The sequence below is a fragment of the Zerene cesonia genome, chromosome 12 (genome assembly GCF_012273895.1).
Source record: "Zerene cesonia ecotype Mississippi chromosome 12, Zerene_cesonia_1.1, whole genome shotgun sequence".
Lineage (NCBI taxonomy): Eukaryota > Metazoa > Arthropoda > Insecta > Lepidoptera > Pieridae > Zerene > Zerene cesonia.
This window is the reverse complement of record NC_052113.1, coordinates 2,470,385-2,490,372: the sequence shown is the minus strand read 5'-3', so window position 1 is coordinate 2,490,372 and position 19,988 is coordinate 2,470,385. Positions and strand designations below refer to the sequence as shown.

General features: G+C 33.1%; 4 protein-coding genes across 5 annotated transcripts in view; 2 read left to right on the top strand and 2 right to left on the bottom strand.

The window, feature by feature from the left end:
* The window catches only part of LOC119830630 (autism susceptibility gene 2 protein-like), a 9,895-nt gene extending 8,464 nt beyond the window's left edge, over positions 1–1,431 (top strand). The window contains exon 10 of the mRNA XM_038353682.1: positions 1–1,431. This exon is cut by the window's left edge and continues 4 nt beyond it. Within this exon, the coding sequence (XP_038209610.1) occupies positions 1–410 (410 nt within the window). The 3' untranslated portion in view covers positions 411–1,431.
* A 2,264-nt stretch (positions 1,432–3,695) lies between these two features.
* Positions 3,696–5,518, bottom strand: LOC119830844 (NADH-quinone oxidoreductase subunit B 2-like). The gene is made up of 4 exons (XM_038354007.1): positions 5,375–5,518; positions 4,993–5,302; positions 4,450–4,638; positions 3,696–4,004 (listed from the first exon to the last, which is right to left on the bottom strand). Exons 2-4 carry the CDS (start codon positions 5,295–5,297, stop codon positions 3,866–3,868), a joined length of 633 nt encoding a protein of 210 aa, XP_038209935.1. The 5' UTR covers positions 5,298–5,302; positions 5,375–5,518; the 3' UTR covers positions 3,696–3,865.
* Positions 5,519–5,770: 252 nt separating this feature from the next.
* Positions 5,771–9,604, top strand: LOC119830760 (cell cycle checkpoint protein RAD17). 2 transcript variants are annotated; one of them, XM_038353889.1, is made up of 10 exons: positions 5,771–5,970; positions 6,055–6,162; positions 6,234–6,525; positions 6,841–7,006; positions 7,229–7,357; positions 7,538–7,719; positions 8,005–8,163; positions 8,237–8,430; positions 9,154–9,275; positions 9,428–9,604. In XM_038353889.1, exons 1-10 carry the CDS (start codon positions 5,953–5,955, stop codon positions 9,531–9,533), a joined length of 1,476 nt encoding a protein of 491 aa, XP_038209817.1. In that variant the 5' UTR covers positions 5,771–5,952; the 3' UTR covers positions 9,534–9,604. The 2 variants fall into 2 exon arrangements, with proteins under 2 accessions (XP_038209817.1, XP_038209818.1); XM_038353890.1 differs by lacking the exon at positions 5,771–5,970 and having other exon boundaries at positions 6,223–6,525.
* A 91-nt stretch (positions 9,605–9,695) lies between these two features.
* LOC119830761 (RNA-binding protein with serine-rich domain 1-A-like) lies at positions 9,696–12,961 on the bottom strand. The gene is made up of 7 exons (XM_038353891.1): positions 12,861–12,961; positions 12,665–12,775; positions 12,280–12,417; positions 11,762–11,902; positions 11,165–11,406; positions 10,847–10,967; positions 9,696–10,567 (listed from the first exon to the last, which is right to left on the bottom strand). Coding segments are annotated over exons 1-7 (879 nt in total). The 5' UTR covers positions 12,863–12,961; the 3' UTR covers positions 9,696–10,443.
* Positions 12,962–19,988: the final 7,027 nt, after the last annotated feature.

Sequence of the window (19,988 nt, the reverse complement as noted above, 5' to 3'; positions counted from 1 at the left end):
ACGAGCGGGAGCGGCGCAAGGCGCGCGAGCGCGAGCGTGACCTGGAGCGCGCTCGCACGCGCTCGCCGCTGCGCAACGGCGCGCCGGACGTCAAGGATGAGCGCAAGCCGCCGCCGGCGCTGGCCGCCTACCCGCCGCCGCACTGGGACCCCTACCGCTCGTTCGACCTGCAGCACATGCGGTTCGCGCCGCTCGTGGAGGCCGCCATCCGCGCGGAGGAGGACCGCGCCAAGATGCTGAGCGCGTACGCGCACCACCAGCAGATGAAGGCGGGCCCGCTGCTGCCGCACCGCGTGGCGCACGGGCTGGCGCCGCCGCTGGCCCCGCTGGCCCCGCCGCTGGCCCCGCTGGCGCCGCCGCTGGCCCCGCTAGCGCCGCTCGACCTGCTCAAGAAGGAGGAGCCGCGATGATAGCGGCCCCTCGCTCCCGACGTGTAAATAACGTAGCGCGAACGAGAGTATGATTTGACGTATCGTTTGGTATTATCGGTTTAGAGAATTATTTATTGTAACGTCGCTTTAACGTCGCGCCGGTGTCCCTAATGTATATACGAGGGGGCGGAGGTCCGGCCCGCGAGTGCAATATAGGACGAGATCTCGGACGCCGGCCGTACACTACTGCTTGTTTATTTACATGAAAATATCTAACGAGTTGTTATTGTGTCACCAACATTAGTTAATTATACATCGCTGGTTATGTGAAGATAGATAGGATTAACGGAATCGCTATCGATATAATTATACATATTTATATATACTTATAAATAAAATGTAAATATTAGATTGTAAATTAGTAATTAAAATATAGAATCGGTTTATTTAACGTCATACAAAGGAAAAAAATCCCATAAATTATTATTGTATCGGGAGTTTAATTTATACTTCCGTTAAAAATCTCAAAATGGATTTTCAATTGTACCAGTGGAGGTTTATTTATTTATTTATGATGTACTCCTTTCTTCCGAGGTTGTTAACAATCCACACGGCGACTTCTGTTGTACGAACAGTTGATTCTTTCAATGCATTTAAAATATGTGATATTATTGTATTGTGAAATGCGTTTTGTCTGACTTCAGAGTAGTGTCTGTTTGCAGGTAGATAATGATATTACATTTACATTCAAATCGTGTTACCTTCTTCCTTAAATTATTTTCTAGTAGATTTCTGTGGACAAATATCAAGCTGATGATGCTTCCGTGAAATGTTTTATTGTACTCGACATGTGCCATTTTTGTGAATGTTGTCAGACAAAATTAAAAAAAAATGATAATCTGTTTTAGGGCACATTTTGATAATAATGTTCTCATTGTTTCTTTAAGAGTAAATCAGAAATGTATTATAGTTTATACAAAATCATTCTGTATACTAAAAAGTAAATGAAAGCTTGGTGCGATTCAGAAAATACCATTAAAACTTTTGATTTTTATACCAATACGAGTTTTTGTACTTTCCTATTCTAGTCAAAAATATCCTAGACACTTTATGTTATATTGTTCATATTTTTGTAAACTGTATATTATTAAGTATTACAATAAACATATCGTCTCAGATACATTTGACTTAAATGAAAGAACTATACCTTGATACCAATTGAATGCCAATAAAGCAATATTACCAACTTATAAACCAAACAGCTGACCCTGTGTGATAGATGACCCGCCTTTACGATTCACGCGAGAATTGTCAAAACTAGTTGATGAGCTTATTTCTGCTTATTAATCCATACGAAAACGTATGAAATATATAAAACTATCATATTTATTGGCCATTATGTTTATCATACTAATTACATTTATATTATAAATGAGAAAGATTGTTTGGATGTTCGTCCGTTAATCACGCTGAAACTACTGAACGGTTTTTGATGGAATTTGGTATACAGACAGGGTATGAGCTGACAGGTAGTAAATTTAATTAATGATTAAATGCTCCCTTGGGATAAAACAAGAATCTGAATATTGTTTCTTTGAAGTCGCTATCTCGGGAACTGTTGGACTGATTTAAAGAATTCTGGAGCGGACGCTAGAACATCATAAAATAAAATGAATGAATTATATTTCATCCAGATGTAATCGGCCATGGGCCATAGGTAAATATAGTAAGAAACTTCCAAACTTTCGCGTCTATAATATGGCTACTACTTAAAACAGCAGTTATATAGGTTAATGTGAATGTAAGACGCACCATTGTATGACGACAATCACCAATTTCGCGTGAAACAAAGCAAAATTATTGCCATGTTAGATCACAGGATAGGCGCACGCTGCTACGGTTTGGCAAAAAGACTGGTTCGAATCCCAAGTCGTGATAAAAAATTTATATTCTTTAAAAATTTCACATATTTTTGAAGAATATAAATTTTCTTCATAGTCAATCTTTGATGCTATAGTTATAGTTGACTGATTTGGTTATGATTAAGTTATTAACATATTCCTTATAATACTACAGAGTACAGAAAAGTTATTAATACCTGCAAGTAAATGTCGTGTGGTTATAGGACCTCTAAGCACAATAGAAAGCCCTTCTTTCAGACCATACGAGCGTGCAAAAAAATAAGTGATTTTTCAATTTTATTATCCGCATTATCCGCATCACCACTACTTTAAACGCTGAAGAAAATCATTGTGAGGAAATCGGTAAGAATCAATAGTACGACTACATGTAAATATAGTCATGCAGGTGAAATTTGGCTAGTGTACAAATCGTCATAATATAATTAATACGAATGGTAAATACTAGCTTTTGCCCGTGACTTCGGACGCGTATTCAGAGTAGTTTATATACAATTAAACTTTCCTCTTGAATCAGTCTATCTATTAACAAAAAAACCCCATCAAAATCCGTTGCGTAATTCTTAAGATTAAAGCATACATAGGGACAGAAAGCGACTTTATTTTATATTATGTAGTGAAGATCATTGCAAGAATGAAATTTAAATTTAAATTGTCAAAGAAAGTTACAGATATTTAAAATTATAGACCAGTTGAAATATAACTTACAAATTTATGATTTTGTATGTTTGTACTTAAATTATCAAACTATGAAACTAAATACTCGACAGATTCATTTGACATTCCATGTTCTTCATGATTAGCTTGTACTTTTTCAGATTGTGGCTCTGAAACCACATAGATATACACGTGGTACTTCATTTAAATGTTACAGCTAAAATTATATCTCTTGCCTAATTGCAAAAAGATTGAAATCGAGATTGATTTAATTATATGTCTTAGGTATAGAAAATTCAGCGGACTCCTGACACAAAGATGTTCCTGTTTTAAAACAAAGTCCTCTATATCAGAGTATAGTAAAATAGAATATATATGTATAAACTATATAATAGTATCCCGATCATTTCCTTTATTCCTTTCAATCCTTACTTGATCGCTTTTCATTTAAAGTCGGTAATCCATTTGTAGATTCCAATGGCCTGCAAACTACCTTAAACCTTTAAACTTTCATGGACGGTGGTAGCGGTTACCATCGGGCGACTCAACAGCTCCATTGCCGATAATGACAAAAAATAATAGAAAATATGGTATCGTTATTCCTTTTTTTCAAATGTATGGAACAGCATTTAGCCTTTAAGGGTTAAGTTAATAAAAGAATTATATGCATTTAAAACATCACTTTAATATTCTATTATTACTTTCCTATTTAAAAACGTCTAAATGAGTGAGAAATAAAAGACCAAAATACAAACTATAATTTTTATAGCTATAATTCTTTAATACACTGTTATATGATTTGACTATTTCATTAAAAAAAATGATTTTAAAGGTGATATAAAATAAAAGATGTTTCTACTATGATTATATTTACTGTAACAATAAATTACACTGAAGTCAAGGTAGAGTTTTAGAAGTTTACTTTCTGTACCAGATCTGGACAGTTTTCATTCTTTTAACTTTCTTTTGTAACTGGAGTATACCATACAGCAGAGCTTCTGCAGTAGGTGGGCAACCTGGCACATAGATGTCTACTGGTACAATGCGGTCACAGCCCCTGCAAAGTATAACAATTGATAAATTAATGAAAATGTATAAAATACTAAATTATCCAAACTATTTACACAGATACATAGTAATGACATCGCTTTTCTTAAAACCAAAATAGATTAACTTGTGTTCATGTATTTTGTTAGTTGACATTGCCGAACCTCGATTTATTTTAGTATTTGTTGTTATGGTTGCAAAAGAAATACATAATCTCTGAAAATTTTTCAATCACCTATCTAGCTTTCACAGTTCTTGTAATACAGCCTGGCAACAGATGGACAGAAAGACAGACAGATTGACAATGAAGTATTAGCAATAATGACCACTTAAAAAATGTAGTCTCAATCTCTAAGCATTTTTAAATTGATCAGTTACTGGTAAATGCAGCAAATCAAATTCCAAAATGTACGGAAAAAGCCATGATTATTTGTTTATTTATAACTACAACCAACCTCACAACAGAGTATGAGTAATGATAGTATCCACCACCATTAGCACAGCTGCCCATGGAGATCACCCATCTTGGGTCAGGCATTTGATCGTAAACTTTCCTCAAAGCTGGGGCCATTTTGTTTGTTAAGGTTCCAGCTACTATCATCACATCAGACTGGCGAGGCGATGCTCGGAATACTACACCATATCTGCAATAGGTATTGTATTGTACCAATTATAAAATAGGATGCAATTTTCTATGGTACTGTGGGACACATTGTATAGCTTTATTTCATATCATCTGCCCAATCCTTTGCCCGCTTATAAAAGAAAACCAGCATAGTTTAATATTGATATACATTTACTGACAATCAATGATGTATTTACAAAAATAATCTAATTTCATCTAGTTTTATTCCTTAGTTAAATTTCATCCCATATGTTTCGAAAATAAGTGCAAGGTCACCATCACTATTAACAATATAAGATTGTTAAAATATAATTTCGTTACTTTTGACTCCTTTTAATAAAATGGAGTGTCAATGATGCCTATATTTTGTTACCTGTCCATGTCGTAGCGTGGCGCGGCGATGTGCATCATCTCTACAGCACAGCAAGCCAATCCAAAAGTCATGGGCCACATTGATCCCTTCCTACCCCAATTCAGTAAATCATCCAACCTAGCGACAGCATACTCTGCCATGTTCGATGTTTTTTGAAAAGGCGAATACGGTCTTTTCTCTGATGGGTCTGGAGCTGGTAAATGGGTTTGGCGTACTTGATCTATAATTGGTGTAAAGGCTCCTTTCTTTAAAACGGATAAAACCGTAGACGGAGCCGCAGCTCCTATGGCTTTGAGTGCCTGCATTGCACCTGAAAAAACACGTAATTTATAGCTAGAAATAGTGAAGACAATAAAGAAATTTCACTATTGATGTGGCTTACTTATATTTATTTAATTTCTAAAAAATCCACACCAGCTAAGTGGTGTTCCAATTACACTTAAAATTAAAATACAAATATTTTACGTAACTACGCGCATTTGCAAGTGAATTCATTCACATTCAATAATAAGTTGACTTTGACTTTGACAACTGGCACAAGATGACATAAATATATTTCTTAACAAAAAAATCAGCTATGATATCTAGGAAATTAGTTAAAAACTAAAGCTTCACCTTACAAAGAAAAACTGTCTTTCATTAAAAAAGATCCTCAGCTTTGTAGCTATGTAACATTGATTCTGTTAAATGCATATTTTGAATCTAATTCGTTCCAGTTGAATACATATTTAATCTTGTTTAGATCATGACTTGATATTTAAAAATAAAATGACGTTAAATCTTCTTAATCTGTGACTCGAATTTCCTGTGTTGAATTTGAATGTGTGCATCGGTCAATTTTAATCGGTTTATTGAAAATATAAAGACATGAACAATTTTTTTATTAGAGATATAAAACACATATTATATGAAACCTTAGTGAACTTACACACCTTTTAAAGCAGCCTTTGTGAAATAATAATGAACGGACCACAAAAGGTAAACATTAATTCGTAGTGCTAAAATTAATTCCAAAAATATTTTTTTATCTAAAATATTCTCATTGTAATATTTTTACTACAGAGCAAGAAATGGTTCAAACCTCTATTCGAGTTTAACGAAACTGAACCACCGAAAAAGATCAAAAAGATTACAAGTAAAATTGTTGAACCTATAAACACCGAGGAAGATGTGAGTAATACAACTTTATTTGTAGTAATACTTTTTGTTTAAAACGTTCTTAACATTTAGTGTTATTTCAGATATGTGTGCGAAAAAATAACAATAATATAAATCCTACTGTAACTAGTAAAAATTGGATGAGGAATTTCGATCCAGTTAAAGTCGAAGATTTAGCAGTGCATAATAAAAAAATTCAAGAGGTGGAAGAATGGCTAAAATTGTCATGTTTAAACAGCAGCAGTAATATGTTACTACTGTCTGGGCCAGTGGGATGTGGGAAAACAGCTTCAATACATACCTTAGCAGTTAAACATAACATAAAAGTTACAGAATGGATTACACCAGTTGATATAGAATTTCCTTCAGAATATGGTATCTATATGTATATACTTACAATAGCAAAGGAAATACAATATAATACCTAAAATTTAATAATAATGATAATTGTTATTAGGTAATTGACCATTATATATCAAGCTTCCAGTTTTATCCAAAGGGAGCATTTAATCGGGATAAAAAGTATCACATCACCAAGTCAGCTCATACCCTGTCAGTATACCAAATTTCATCAAAATGAAGTAGTGTTCAGTAGTTTCAGCGTAATTGACGGAAAAATCATCCAAATAAACAATCTTTCACATTTGTAATATTACTGTGACAGTGTGATTAATGTTGTACTATTTACAGGAGACTACCAATTTAAAGAATCCCAATCAAAAAGATTCCTTGATTTTATTATAAATGCTGCAAATTTCACATCACTTCTGGATAACAATAGCAGTAAAGTAGTGCTAGTAGAAGATTTTCCTAATACATTTTTAAGAACACCTGCAGAATTCACAGATATTTTAAAGTAAGTTTAATATCTTTGATTGTAATGTGTATGAATACTGTAGTATTTTTCAATGATTACTTTTTCAATATTGTGAAAGTCTTTTACTTAAAGCAATGATATATATTTACTATTGTGACAATGAAACTTAATCAATTCTGTCTAATTTTTACCATTCTTTTATAATATAATATAATTTACAATTTTTTAAATGTAGTATAAATATGCATTGTTTATTTTCAGTCAATATAAACAAAGAGCAAAATCCCCTATAGTTTTCATTTGCTCAGAGTCACATACAGACAATAAAAATATAGCACTCAATCTCTTTACGCCAGCATTGAAAGAGCAATTCAATATTACACACATCATGTAAGTATCAACACCTGTTTAAGCTATTATTAAAAAATAATTTAAAATGATATACAAAGACTGTATCTGCTGTCAAATTATATGAAAAAGTAATTAATTATATTTACATTTACAACTGAACATAACATTACATACTTTGAACTTTTCTATAAAAATATTGTTTTATGTATATATTTCCAGTTTCAATGCTGTGTCAGTTACTGGTTTAAAATCAGCATTAAAACGGGCTGTTGATATTATTACCAAAAATTACTTATCAATGTACAATATACCAAGTTCCAGTGTTGTGGATTCAGTTGTGAATTCATCTGGAGGTGATGTGCGATCTGCTATTTTAAATTTACACTTTGCATCACTGAAAGGTATGTATATATATATACACATAAACTTAGTGTTTTGCCCGCATAGTCATTAGGAATTCCATGGCAATGAGATGTTGCATCATGGTTAGCCTATGTAATTACTCTCCAGTCTACTCCTGATACAACTTAATTTATGAAAAAACATGTTTGTGCATATTTGTTATTAATAGGAATGTTATTTATATAGAACAATACCTTCTAATTGGTATTCACATATTGAAAGTCTTGTATTGTTTTATATGAATATAGATATAAAACAAGAAATAATTGATTATTCTATTTAAGGATCAGCAATAAACTTAGAAACTAGTATTGTTCATGAAAAAGAAGTGAAAAGTAAGACAACTAAAAAGAAAAAGAATGTTTCTAGTAAATTTATGTCTTTGGGAAAGGATCAAACTGTAAGCATATTACATGGAGTCGGCAGAGTACTTAATCCTAAAGGTAAAGTAGGGGTCACTTGAGAGAATTTAATTCTTATGATATGTCATTAAAACATAAAATATTTCACTCACAGTTATAGTATCGGAGGATGGAAAGAAGAGTTTGACTCACTCGCCCAAAGACGTAATTGAACAATTTCTAAGTCATCCCAGTTCATTTATATCATTTTTAGAAGAAAACTACTTACCTCACTTCTCTTGTCCAAATGATGTTGACAAAGCAGCCTCGGCCCTTAGTGATAGTGACTACATGCTATCTGAGTGGAATGTGAGTATTGTATTGAGAATTTTTCTTAGATGATACTAAATAATGTCATTATATGATACTAGCTGTGACCCGCGGTTGAAACCGCGTAAGTCCGTATCCCGTAGGAATATCGGTATAAAAAGTGCCTATGTGTTATTTCAGTTGTCCAGCTATCTACGAAGCAAATTTCATTGCAATCGGTTCAGTAGTTTTTGCGTGAAAGAGTAACAGACGTACACATACATATGCATCCATTATTATTCGCTAATAGATGTCAGGAAGAGTCATAATAAATTGGTACTACTCAAACGCCTCCTATTTGTTAAAAAAGTAAATAAGGCACTTTCTTAATAAAGTATTATGTTTAATTTTTAGTTTTATAGCATTGAAAAGCTTTATAAATGAGAAATTTTAAAAGAATAGAAAAAAATTTTGATCACGAGGCGGGATTCGAACCCGCGTTTTTTGCCAAACCGTAGCAACGCCTAGCCTCTCGGCCACCCGTGATCCCGCCACAGTAATCGCATTTCTTCTATTCTTTCGGTTTTATGTTTCTATTCTTTCAAAATTTCTCTTTTTTAAAGTATTCAATGCTATAAAACTAAAATCTAAATTTAACAAAGGCCGCGTTCCTTCGATACAATATTTTAATAATTGAAATAATGTTTCGTATTGGTTGTGATGGTTCTTTACCATTTTAAATTTATTAATTAAAAGGAATTGATTCTTATCATTATCTTTCAGGAAAAGCTTTGCCAAGAGTATGGGTTATATACAGCTGTAGCTGGTCTAATGTTAGCTAATAAATCACCGGTCTCTGCTTGGAATCCCGTCAGAGGCCCGAAAAATATGAGAGTACAATATCCGTATGTATACTCAGTTGAATGCATAAAAGCTCATTAATTTAGTAGTGCAGATGTAAATTTATATAATAACTTATTTAATGAGCTCTAGGATAAGTATTTTTAATAGAAAAAGATAAGATCATTTATGTGATTCTATGACTGTATATTTTCAGGACATTAAAAGAACTGCCTCAACTGGACAGTGACTATTTGTACAAAGGAAAAGTACTGGTTTCCGATTACCTTACCTATTGCAAGATTATTGGGAGCAACAATTAGTTTTAAGAAAAACATACTGTGATTCTTAAAAATTATTTATTGTTAATTAATGAATTAAACTTTAACATACACATATGGTTTTATTTTACCTCTTAACATTAACCTTTACTTGGATTTGGGAACAGGATCATGGGATCTGGGGAGGAAAAGTGAAAAAAACAATTTATTTTGACCATTTATTAACAAAGTTTTAGTCCATTCATTACAATTACCATTTATGACAATACAAGAGCACTTTGCACTATAGTCAATTTATATCTAGTTCATTTTCACCGAACACTCACGTTGTCAGTTTCCGTTTTGCAAGCTTTTTCAAGAAAAGATAATTTTTAAATACAGTTTTTTCCTTATTGTATTAACATTTATACTTACCTGGCCACTGTCGTAAAAGAATGAACTTTTACACATTTATACTCACCTTTGAGGAGACTGGAATGTGCTCTGTATTATATAGGGAGGTGTAAAATATCACTCCTATATCATTGTATAATATGCATAAAATTTAGGCTTTAGAGTATTAGGATTAGGTGCTTTCCTTAAATACTGGTTAATATTTTTTGTGTTGGTGTTCAATTCCATGTCAGCATGTCACATGTGTCATTATCAAGACTGAATAAAGGTTGTCATCAAGTAAATACATAGTTTCTCTCGCCTCTGGCCTTTTTTATCAATTAAAATAACCTGAGTATGTACAGACAAGTCTCTTACACTATACAACCTAGCTATATCTCCTTTATCCTATAGAGCATATTATTGCGTATGAGACTAGTCTCCCCTACACAGCACACTCATATGTGTGTGATCTGTTTGCATGTGTGTATGTATGTTATATGAGTGGATATGGTGTAATTGAATGTATGATGTTTGTGTGAGTAGTGTGTATGTATGTATGTATGGGTGGCGTGCGTGTCTATCGTGAGGAGGAGGAGGAGGACCTGGAGCGGCGGCGGCGCGGCGCAGCGCGGGGCGAGCGCGAGCGCGTGCGGCGCCGGCGCGGCGGCGAGCGGCGACGTGGCGGTGAGCGGCGCCGGTACCTGATACAAGACATTTTTATATAATACAGTCATAACATTAACAAACTCTGGGAGATACCGTGACGTATTAAAGCAAAATACTATTTTCAAATTGTAAAAAATGACATACATAAGTCATATCCCGCTTTTACTTGCCCAAACTAAAACCTCAGGCTCACACTAAAATAACCTATTTTACATTAATTACTACCTAATTTGGTTATCTACCTATACAAGCTACTATGCTTTACTAGATATTCGGGTTCCAGCTCAAATACAACACAATGTATAGGCTCTCACCTGGGCGGCGAGTGGCGTCGCATCGGCGCGTGTCGCGGCGGCGGCGGGCGCGGCGAGGGCCGGCGGGGCCGCGACGGCACCAGCACCGGCGCCGCCGTGATCTCCTGCCCGTCGATCTGGCCTGAATGACATAAACAATTTTTGATAGTATATATTAAAAAACATTTAAAGACTATAAGGAATAAAAAAAACACTTGAATAATGTTAAATCTTCATTAATCAGACATATTACATAATATAAAAGCCTTACTGCAATAATATAGTCTCTCTATATAGTTCTGGATATAACAGGGATTAATAGTGAAGTTTAATTTTTACCTCCATCCATATGCTTCATGGCATTTTCTGCTTCATCCGGATTGGTGAATTCCACATACGCATAGCCTCTTCCGTTGTGAGGATGTAGTCGGTCCATAGGGAACTCTACAGTTTTCACAGTGCCGTATGTAGAGAAGATTTCCTGTATGTGATCACGAGTGACATTCAGGGTCAAACGGCCAATGTGGATGCGTGTAGGCCGGGGGGGTGGTGAACGTTCGCGCTTCTTGCGAGCTGGTGATCTGAAAATGGTAATTTTTATAGTTGTGCTTTGTCAACTTTACAATTGATTGATCTTTAGGCAAGATTAAACCTGGTAATAGATCTGAGTAGTAGCAATTTATAATAAAATAAAAAAACTATAATAAGCAAAAGACATGACAATGCCATCAAAAAATAAATAAATTAAATTGGAATGCAAAGTATCATAAACAGTTTTTATTATGCCAATTCAAGGGAGCCTTTTTAAGATGATCATTATGATAAATGAATGTTTGCATAGAATAAAAAATCCAGTAAAGTGGTTAATTAGTTATTTATCAGACTATTATGATTTTATTCCAATCAGAGCTATATTGTAAGTAAGAAACGAAATACCTTTCATGTTTATCTCTGGCTTTAGATTTATCCGCTGAAGATGGTGTTGCGACTTTCTTCTTGTCCAAGGGTGATTTATCTTTTGTTTTGTCTCTGTTGGGTTCACGTCTGTCTTTCGTTGGACTTTTGCGAGGTGATACTCTTTAATTAAAAATAGTTCATAACAGATATGACATAAAATACATTCTCAATAACAATAAGTGCAGTAGTTTATGTTACAAAGGTTAATTGAAAAATATGGTTTTTGTAGAAATCCTTATAACATTATATAAATATCAACATTTTATTTATTTAGTATGATAAGAAAATGTAGGAACACCAAATATCGAAAAACAGATGAAATTGCTAGCTAGGAATAAAATAACTAAGATTAATTATCCATTTATAATAAAATCTATGAATCAATCCCACTCTTAGTATAATCATCAGTTCAAAATTTTATTAGTCATAATATATTTGTTATGTTACTGGGGTTTATATTGACGAACTTGCTTAGCTTAGTATAAGGAATATCTTACTTCTTCTTTGGCCTGGACCTATCATTGGTACTGCTACTACTGCTGGACGAACTGGAGCTGGATGACGAGCGAGACGAGCTTTCTGAACTGCTGGATGAAGACCGCGACGACGATCTAGATGAACTACTATCTGACGAGCTAGGAAATTAAAGGAATTGGTAACATCTTCACCTTTTTTATGCTAGATTCACAATCTTATTAAATACACGTCGTAAAGTCTAAAAACAATTATTTTATATGAAGCGCTACACTTATGTATCACTGGACGCCATAATACCTTCAAGTTCAATCAGTTCACTTTTTACTATGTAGGCATTAGTTACCACAGTACACATAACCTAACGCCCCTGAAGATCGCATTAAAATCAAAATATAATTTATATACCTGCCACTACTATCACTACTACTGGAACCAGATTCTTTCTTCTTCTTTTCCTTGGGTTTCTTTTTATCCTTATCCTTATCCGAAATAACCGAGGGAGACTTATTTCGCGCCCTGTAAGGAAAAATAAAAGCACTTAGGTAGTCTTCAATACAAACGAATATACTGGACTTTACACATTCAAAGGTTGCTTTCTTACATTATATTTGATAAAACTGACAATATATGAAAGTAAAATTAATAAACACGCATCCGGCTTCGCATCTACATCAAAAATTATCCGCCATGTCGAAATTTCATAGATAACGTATAAATATAGATAATAAAAAATTCAATGTAGGTAACATTGAATGCCACAGACTTCATAAGTTGCTAAGAGATAAAATTAGGTAGGTACATTTTAAAAAACGAAATTATAATATTTTAAGTACTGGGATAGTTCCCAATATCATATATTAATGTTGATGATAATAAGTCTCAAATGGTTTTAAAGTACCGGTCCACTGTAATAACGCAACCAAACCAAGTCGGCAATTAATTTTCGGAATTACGCATACGCAAATGATCATGGGTGGTAGCAATGAGTAGGGTAATAAAGATGATAGTAATGCTTACAATAAAACGACCCACCAGCTCCTTTCCCGACTATGACATAAAAAAGTGAGCGACCGCGCATTACGCTTCTCTTCTTACTTTCTTCCACACACAAGGGTGCAAACATTCGCGCAATATGTATAGTTTGCACAATGTACGAATGTTTGCCTTCATGTCTTTCACAAACACACATTCACAGGCACAACCACATTTAGGACATGTGCAAATGTTTTTTCCAGCATGAGCGAAATAATATTTTGTATATAGTACTAATGTATGCGCACAAGTAAGTTACGCGAGTAATTAGCTAGTGGTTATGTTTATTCGTGCGAATGTTGGTGATCGGCATAGGGATTTTTTTTTTTGCAAATATCTATATTAATCGGTTTTCACATTTGCGTAAATGTAAGAGGAATACGAGGAATATAATAATCATGAACAATTTTCTTTCTAAACTCCTTCATCTGCTCCGTGTAATTTTAAAAACAAACATATATAAATAATGTAGAATATGCACGTTGAGTAGAAGTTTTTTGAGCTTCTTCATTAAACACTGCAAAATAACTTAGTTAACAAACATTTTAGAGACACAAACCTTCGCTTAGTCACCCGCGTTCAAGACACAGCCTTCCACAATCGGGGTAATCACTCTTTTAATAGTGACCCCTGAGTGCCATTGCTATTACCGTCACGCTGGGTAACACGACCAATACATTATCGCCGCCGGGAGCTTTCCTACCTCCGTGGTCCCCACTCGTCTATGACGTTTTTGTAAACAAGGAGCTTTTATTTTCCTGCGAAATTATTAGCCATAAAATTTGAAATATGGAGATAAGAAAATATCTTTATGTAATACCACCATTACGTAACGCTATTATTAAACATACCTACATGTATTATTACACAAATGTAGTTGTAAGTTGAAGATATTGATTCTATATTTGAACGCTTTAATCTCAGGTACTACTAGACCGATTTTAAACTTTCACACTTGGATATGTAAGTACGTGATCTCTAAGGGCTAAAGGCAAATATGTACCACGGCTAAAACCGAGGCGAAACACTAGTGTCTAGTGTAAAGACGCTATTATGTGTAAGGCCGTGAGTGTGTTTCAGTTTTGTGATGAATATGCATGTAGATAGATTTAGACACATTAACATGTTTGATTTTTTATAATCATAAGCCAACAAATTATTTTAGGTATATTATATAGTTCAAACTCGTTTTCCGTTTCAACGCGTTTTCCCTAGTTAGAACTACTAAACGTCTTTGCTCCAACCAGTGGCGTAGCTATCATAGACAGGCCAGGTGGTGCAGTGTACCAGGGCCCCGGAGCTCAGGGGGCCCTCTAACCTCAGCTTTGAAAGAGGGGAGGAAGGCGGAAAGAGGGGAGGAGGGCCCGATTCTTTCCCTATGCACCAGGGCCCTTGTCCCTCTAGCTACGCCACTGGCTCCAACTAACTTAGAATAATTTGGAAAAGCAGGGAAAAATCGTTAAAATCATGAATTAATTCACTGCCATTTTATTTTGGTCCATATTGGTTTCTGTGTGAATAGGAAACGCCATACGGTCGATCCTGGCAATCGCCGGGTTCTGCGGCCAAGCAAACACTGTTTTCAACGATAAAATAATATATACCTATTAGTTACGCAAATTAAATGATGTAAGCAATGCATAAAATAGAAAAAGAACTCTTAATTCCTTTTACTAAATACCGTAAGTAATTTTAAAATGTAGGTCTACATCTTATAACTAATATTCTTTAAGATGTGTTCGGACGAAAAGTTCGTAGGCTAACATAGAAATAATTTTTGTTTTAATAAAATTTGATTTTATTATTCAACATAGTTCCTTCGAGAGCCATTCAATGATTTAAGCGGGCATGGAATATTATTTGCTTTTGTTTGGTCACACGATTGAAAGGCCGTAAATCAAATAGTTTTTACGATGAAAAAGGGAAGCTATTCGAAGGACAAACTTGGATATTGCTTGCTGAAGGCTGCCTTTTATTCTTATGCGACCTTCCATATTGCATCCGCTTGAAAATGTTATAATATAAAGGAAAAATAACCAGTGTACTTGTTAATAAATAATTATTTATTTTGAATCATTACGCTAATTTCGTCACTGTAGGTACCTACTGTAATTACATCATTTTTAAAATTTTTGTTTTGAAACTGCGGAGCAAATCTGCGAAGTTTACTAATAATGTTACCACTAATGAAAAAGTACAATATTAAAAAATTCTTGAGGTATTATGATGCAAGGCATTTTTTTTTCAAAATTAATAAGCGCTTGTTCTAATAAACATAAATCAAAAGGTCATATTTAAGATATTTTTTTTAAAAACAGTCGTAATTAACATTATTCAATAATTACAACTCTATAGTGGTCCATAAAAGGGCATACCTTAACACCAAACGGTTGAAAATTCACAGAGTTTACGTACACTGTTAAAAAAACCTTTGTTACAAATTGACAACTTTCGTTCTTTTTGCGAACGTCGAAGATTGTCCATTCGTAAAAAAAAATCGGCATCAAATGCGATAATATTACAATTATTATTTATTAATCACAGCCCATACAGAAGTATATATTAAGGACAGGTTATACACGACTATCACGAACATTAAAATACCTACCTACATGTTTTCAAATGATTATAGAAAACAAGGAGAAAAGGAAGTTTTTACCTTAAATAAGAACAAAATAGAATCTATTGATAAAAGAGCAACGATTTTTTTTATTCTGACTGAAAGAAAAGTTTTAATATATTTATTTTAGTATTTTTTTCACAAGTGTAGGTGTCGTATTCATTTACTGTTTATAATACACTGAGTCTATTAAAACAATATTCCCTGATAAAGCTCTTATAGCGCTAAGCTTTATATTGGGGCAATTCGATGGTTTGTTATTAAATGCGTCAGTCTTTAACAATAATAATGAGAACGATAGGGATCATTCTTTTACGTACATACTAAAAATGTATTTTTGTTAATCATTGTTAAAATGTTACATGTTTCGGGGAAACTAGGTTTCTCAGAAAATACATAAACGATGTAATGATAACAACATCACACCTAGTTATTGTTATGATAAAATAACCATTTATCACTCAGGTTTACCAGAAGGTTTTACAATTATTTGATTTGATTGTATAGTCAAAATATAAAAGCGACAGTTTAAAAAAAAAAGTACCAATATAAATGCTTTGGATATATGTTAAAATAACTGTCCTTTAAAAAAGAAGGTTCTCAATCGACTTCATTTGTTAATGTAATGTGATGAATTATGTATGTGATATACAAACATATCTAAACATTAAACTGGCATGTATTCATATTATATACTAGGAAAAATTGAGAAGAATTAAAATGAGGCCACGTAAAATTAAATGTATAATTTTTGGATTTGATTTTATTTATTTTATTAGAAAATTCAAACTCAAAACAAAATGTTACTCAATGAAAATAATAAAAGTTTCTCCCATACTTAAACCAAATATTGAAAAATGTTGTCCTGTTCAATACCTAATAAGCCCAGCTTATTAAAAATGTGCATATCTTCAACTAAGTATTAACACCCACTGCATCGTATTTATTGTGTTTATATGTTTATAACCTGTGGCGTCCCGGGACCTCTTATAAAGCTTGGTTCGCGCCAATCGCATCATATAACCTTAGAGACGCTCTTAGCAGCAACTGGCGGTCTAGTGACATTTTACTAAAGGCAGTTTTTATTGTTGATATTGTAAAAAAATTGTGATTTAATTTTCACTGTAAGTATTTTTTTTTTTAAAATGTTCTTAAATTAAATTCTTTTTATGTCTGGTGGGGATGAAGCAGTATAGGACCGTTTTATGTATTAATTTCTTTTCAATTAGAATTAATAATTGTTAAATATTCTTTTGATTAAAATTTTACGGTTGATTGATTGATTTTTGAATTGCATATTTTCTTTTATAAATTTTAAAGCACCATAATTCACTTCAGTGATATTTATCATTTCGACTTTGATTTCTAATTAAAAGTTATTACGATATATTTATTAATCAGCAAAGAAAAAACTTACATACTGAATTGATGTATTATTTCAAATGAAAGTACTAGCCTAAAATAATTATTAATAATATACTATTTGTTTATTATTACTCATGTATGTTATATATTGCTTTGAGAGATATCTTGAATGATAAGTATATTATTTACAGATAGTTAACAATAGTATAATAAGTTTAGGTAATAATAAAAGAATGTGGATGGAAAAAACATATTTACGTTCGTCATATCTTAATTATAAATAAACATCTCAAAAAACGCAATGGTAAAGTCGGTAGTAACTCAAGCTTCAGCCTATAATTTGCTTCAATTTGCAACGTTGTCCGCTAAACTAAACACTGATTTATTTAGGGATTATTTACTTGATATAAAAGTTTGAGAAAGATTATCTTGAATGAAGAACTCTACCTTCAACGCTTGAGCTACGACAGGCCACAAAGCTTTACTTTAGCTGTTTTATTAAAATTCCTTTAAGATTTGAATGATTATGACATTGTTATTTAAGAATGCAATATTTTCACAACCGTTAAATAAAGCTACGTGGGTGATGAACAACGCCTACGTCGCTACGTTCTCATGCTACACCTCTACGGTTTCTACGGCGTAGCTTTTAATCCCAATCAACGATTCGCTTAGACTTAATATAAACAAGGTTTATGATTTAATCAAGAATTAAACGCCGCATTGAGATTATTTCTAGTTCTTGCAATTATGATTGCATAAGTTTCAATTAAGACCCAACGCAATTTTATTCAATTAAAAAATAAATAAAAGAGATTTTCAATCAGACAACAAAACAGCACGTACGCATATTTAAAGGAAATTTGTATTAAATCTCTTACGTTACATTATTTTAACTACCCGTATGAGTCATCAAACGTTACCGCGTTTAACTACTTTTGTGTAAAATAATATTAATATATATATATATATATCAATAGTATTAACTAAACAACAAACCGTTTTCTAAAGCTACTTACTTTTAACTTTGTAAATGTAGAAGGATTTTATATAATTTCCGATGATTAGGAAATTTTACTCACATTTAAGATCATGGTATCTATATACCCTGTTATATATTTTTAACAAAATGTGAAACATACGAATAGCTTGAAAGTATACAAAAAAATCCAACCTTGAAAACTTCAACCATAAATAAACTCTCATTTTTATTGTGATACAAATTTGATTTTAAATTGGCATTTAAGATTAAATATGGACAAGAAAAAACATTTTTAAATTATCTTTAAAAATTCCTTCTATTTCTCGAAATAATCTTTAATTATCTTTATACTGAAAGCATTTCCAATGCCATTTGCCTTATATTCAAGGAGAATCAGTAAATGCAGTTCATTATTGTCACGTTCAATTTCTTTGAATTGTGTTTATTATAATATAAAATATACTTTAGACTCACTTCAGTTGAAATAACATGTTTTTATTTATGCTTTTGGTTATCGTGAAGTTTAATATTTATTTCGTACTCATAAATATCAAAATTAGGTTAAACCCAAACTCATACATATCATAATTAGATGTCTCTTGTCTTTACATGTTAAGAGGAAAACACAATTTTTAATACTGACTCTATAGGGTGTTGGGTTAAGATGAGCTCAAAGGGGAAATTTTTACATTAACTTAAACTTTTTTTCCAACTTAAAAAAAGACGAGCCAAATTTATTTATACTCATTTACAAACATACTTCATTATTTCATAGTTTCCAGCCACATATTCCGATGATAATTATAAAAAACGACCTATAATCTTCCTACAATAAATTAGCAGATTGTATAATAACGAATTGATAAAAATATAATTTTAAATGCGGAAATAAATCTCATGTTAAGTAATTTCAACATCTCATAAGACATTGTAAGGATACGGGACCGTTACAATACCTTTTAAACTTAATTGAGCCACAGTTGTAACGTAAAAGTGTCCACAGTGCAAGCTGCAAACCATATACCAAAGGTTATAGTCAGCTTCATGAGGCCATAAACCAAACGGGACAATTATTTAAAATTCCGTGAACCATGGAAAATAAAATAGATCAAGGCGACAATAAACGGACCAGTGCCATAAACGAGTTTATCCACACTCGTAAATAAGTGTGCCAGTTGTCCTTTATCTTTCGAAAAGGATAATGTAAGATAATATTGAAGTTTAACTAAACCCGCTGTCAATGTGGGCTCTGCGGGTGTTTACCAGGATAAATGTTATCACTTGTGGCTCTAATATTTACTACCTACACTTTCTGTAAGTAGAGCAATGTATCCTCGTCAATATTGTGCTTAGATTGAAAATTTTGAAAGTATAGGATATTAATCGTACTGTTTTTAAAATATTTCGTTCACAGTACATACACGCTATTATTTTTATTTTATCCCTACCGGGCTGGCTGAACCAGGGCTAGTGTTTAGTAATCTACACTTAAAAATGTGCTGTGGATATATTATAGCACTTTAAAGCCAACGACAGTGATGAGAGTCTTTGGTTACATACTTTATCCAGTTGTAATACAGAAAACGATCATTAACTCTCAATTGGTGGTCCATTACGCCATTGAAATATAATCACACAAGCTTAGTAAACGTCTAGAAATTTTAAATGCAGAAATTCTTAATTTAAAAATCGATAGAAACACAGAACATAGAAAAGCCAAAAAGGAAAGA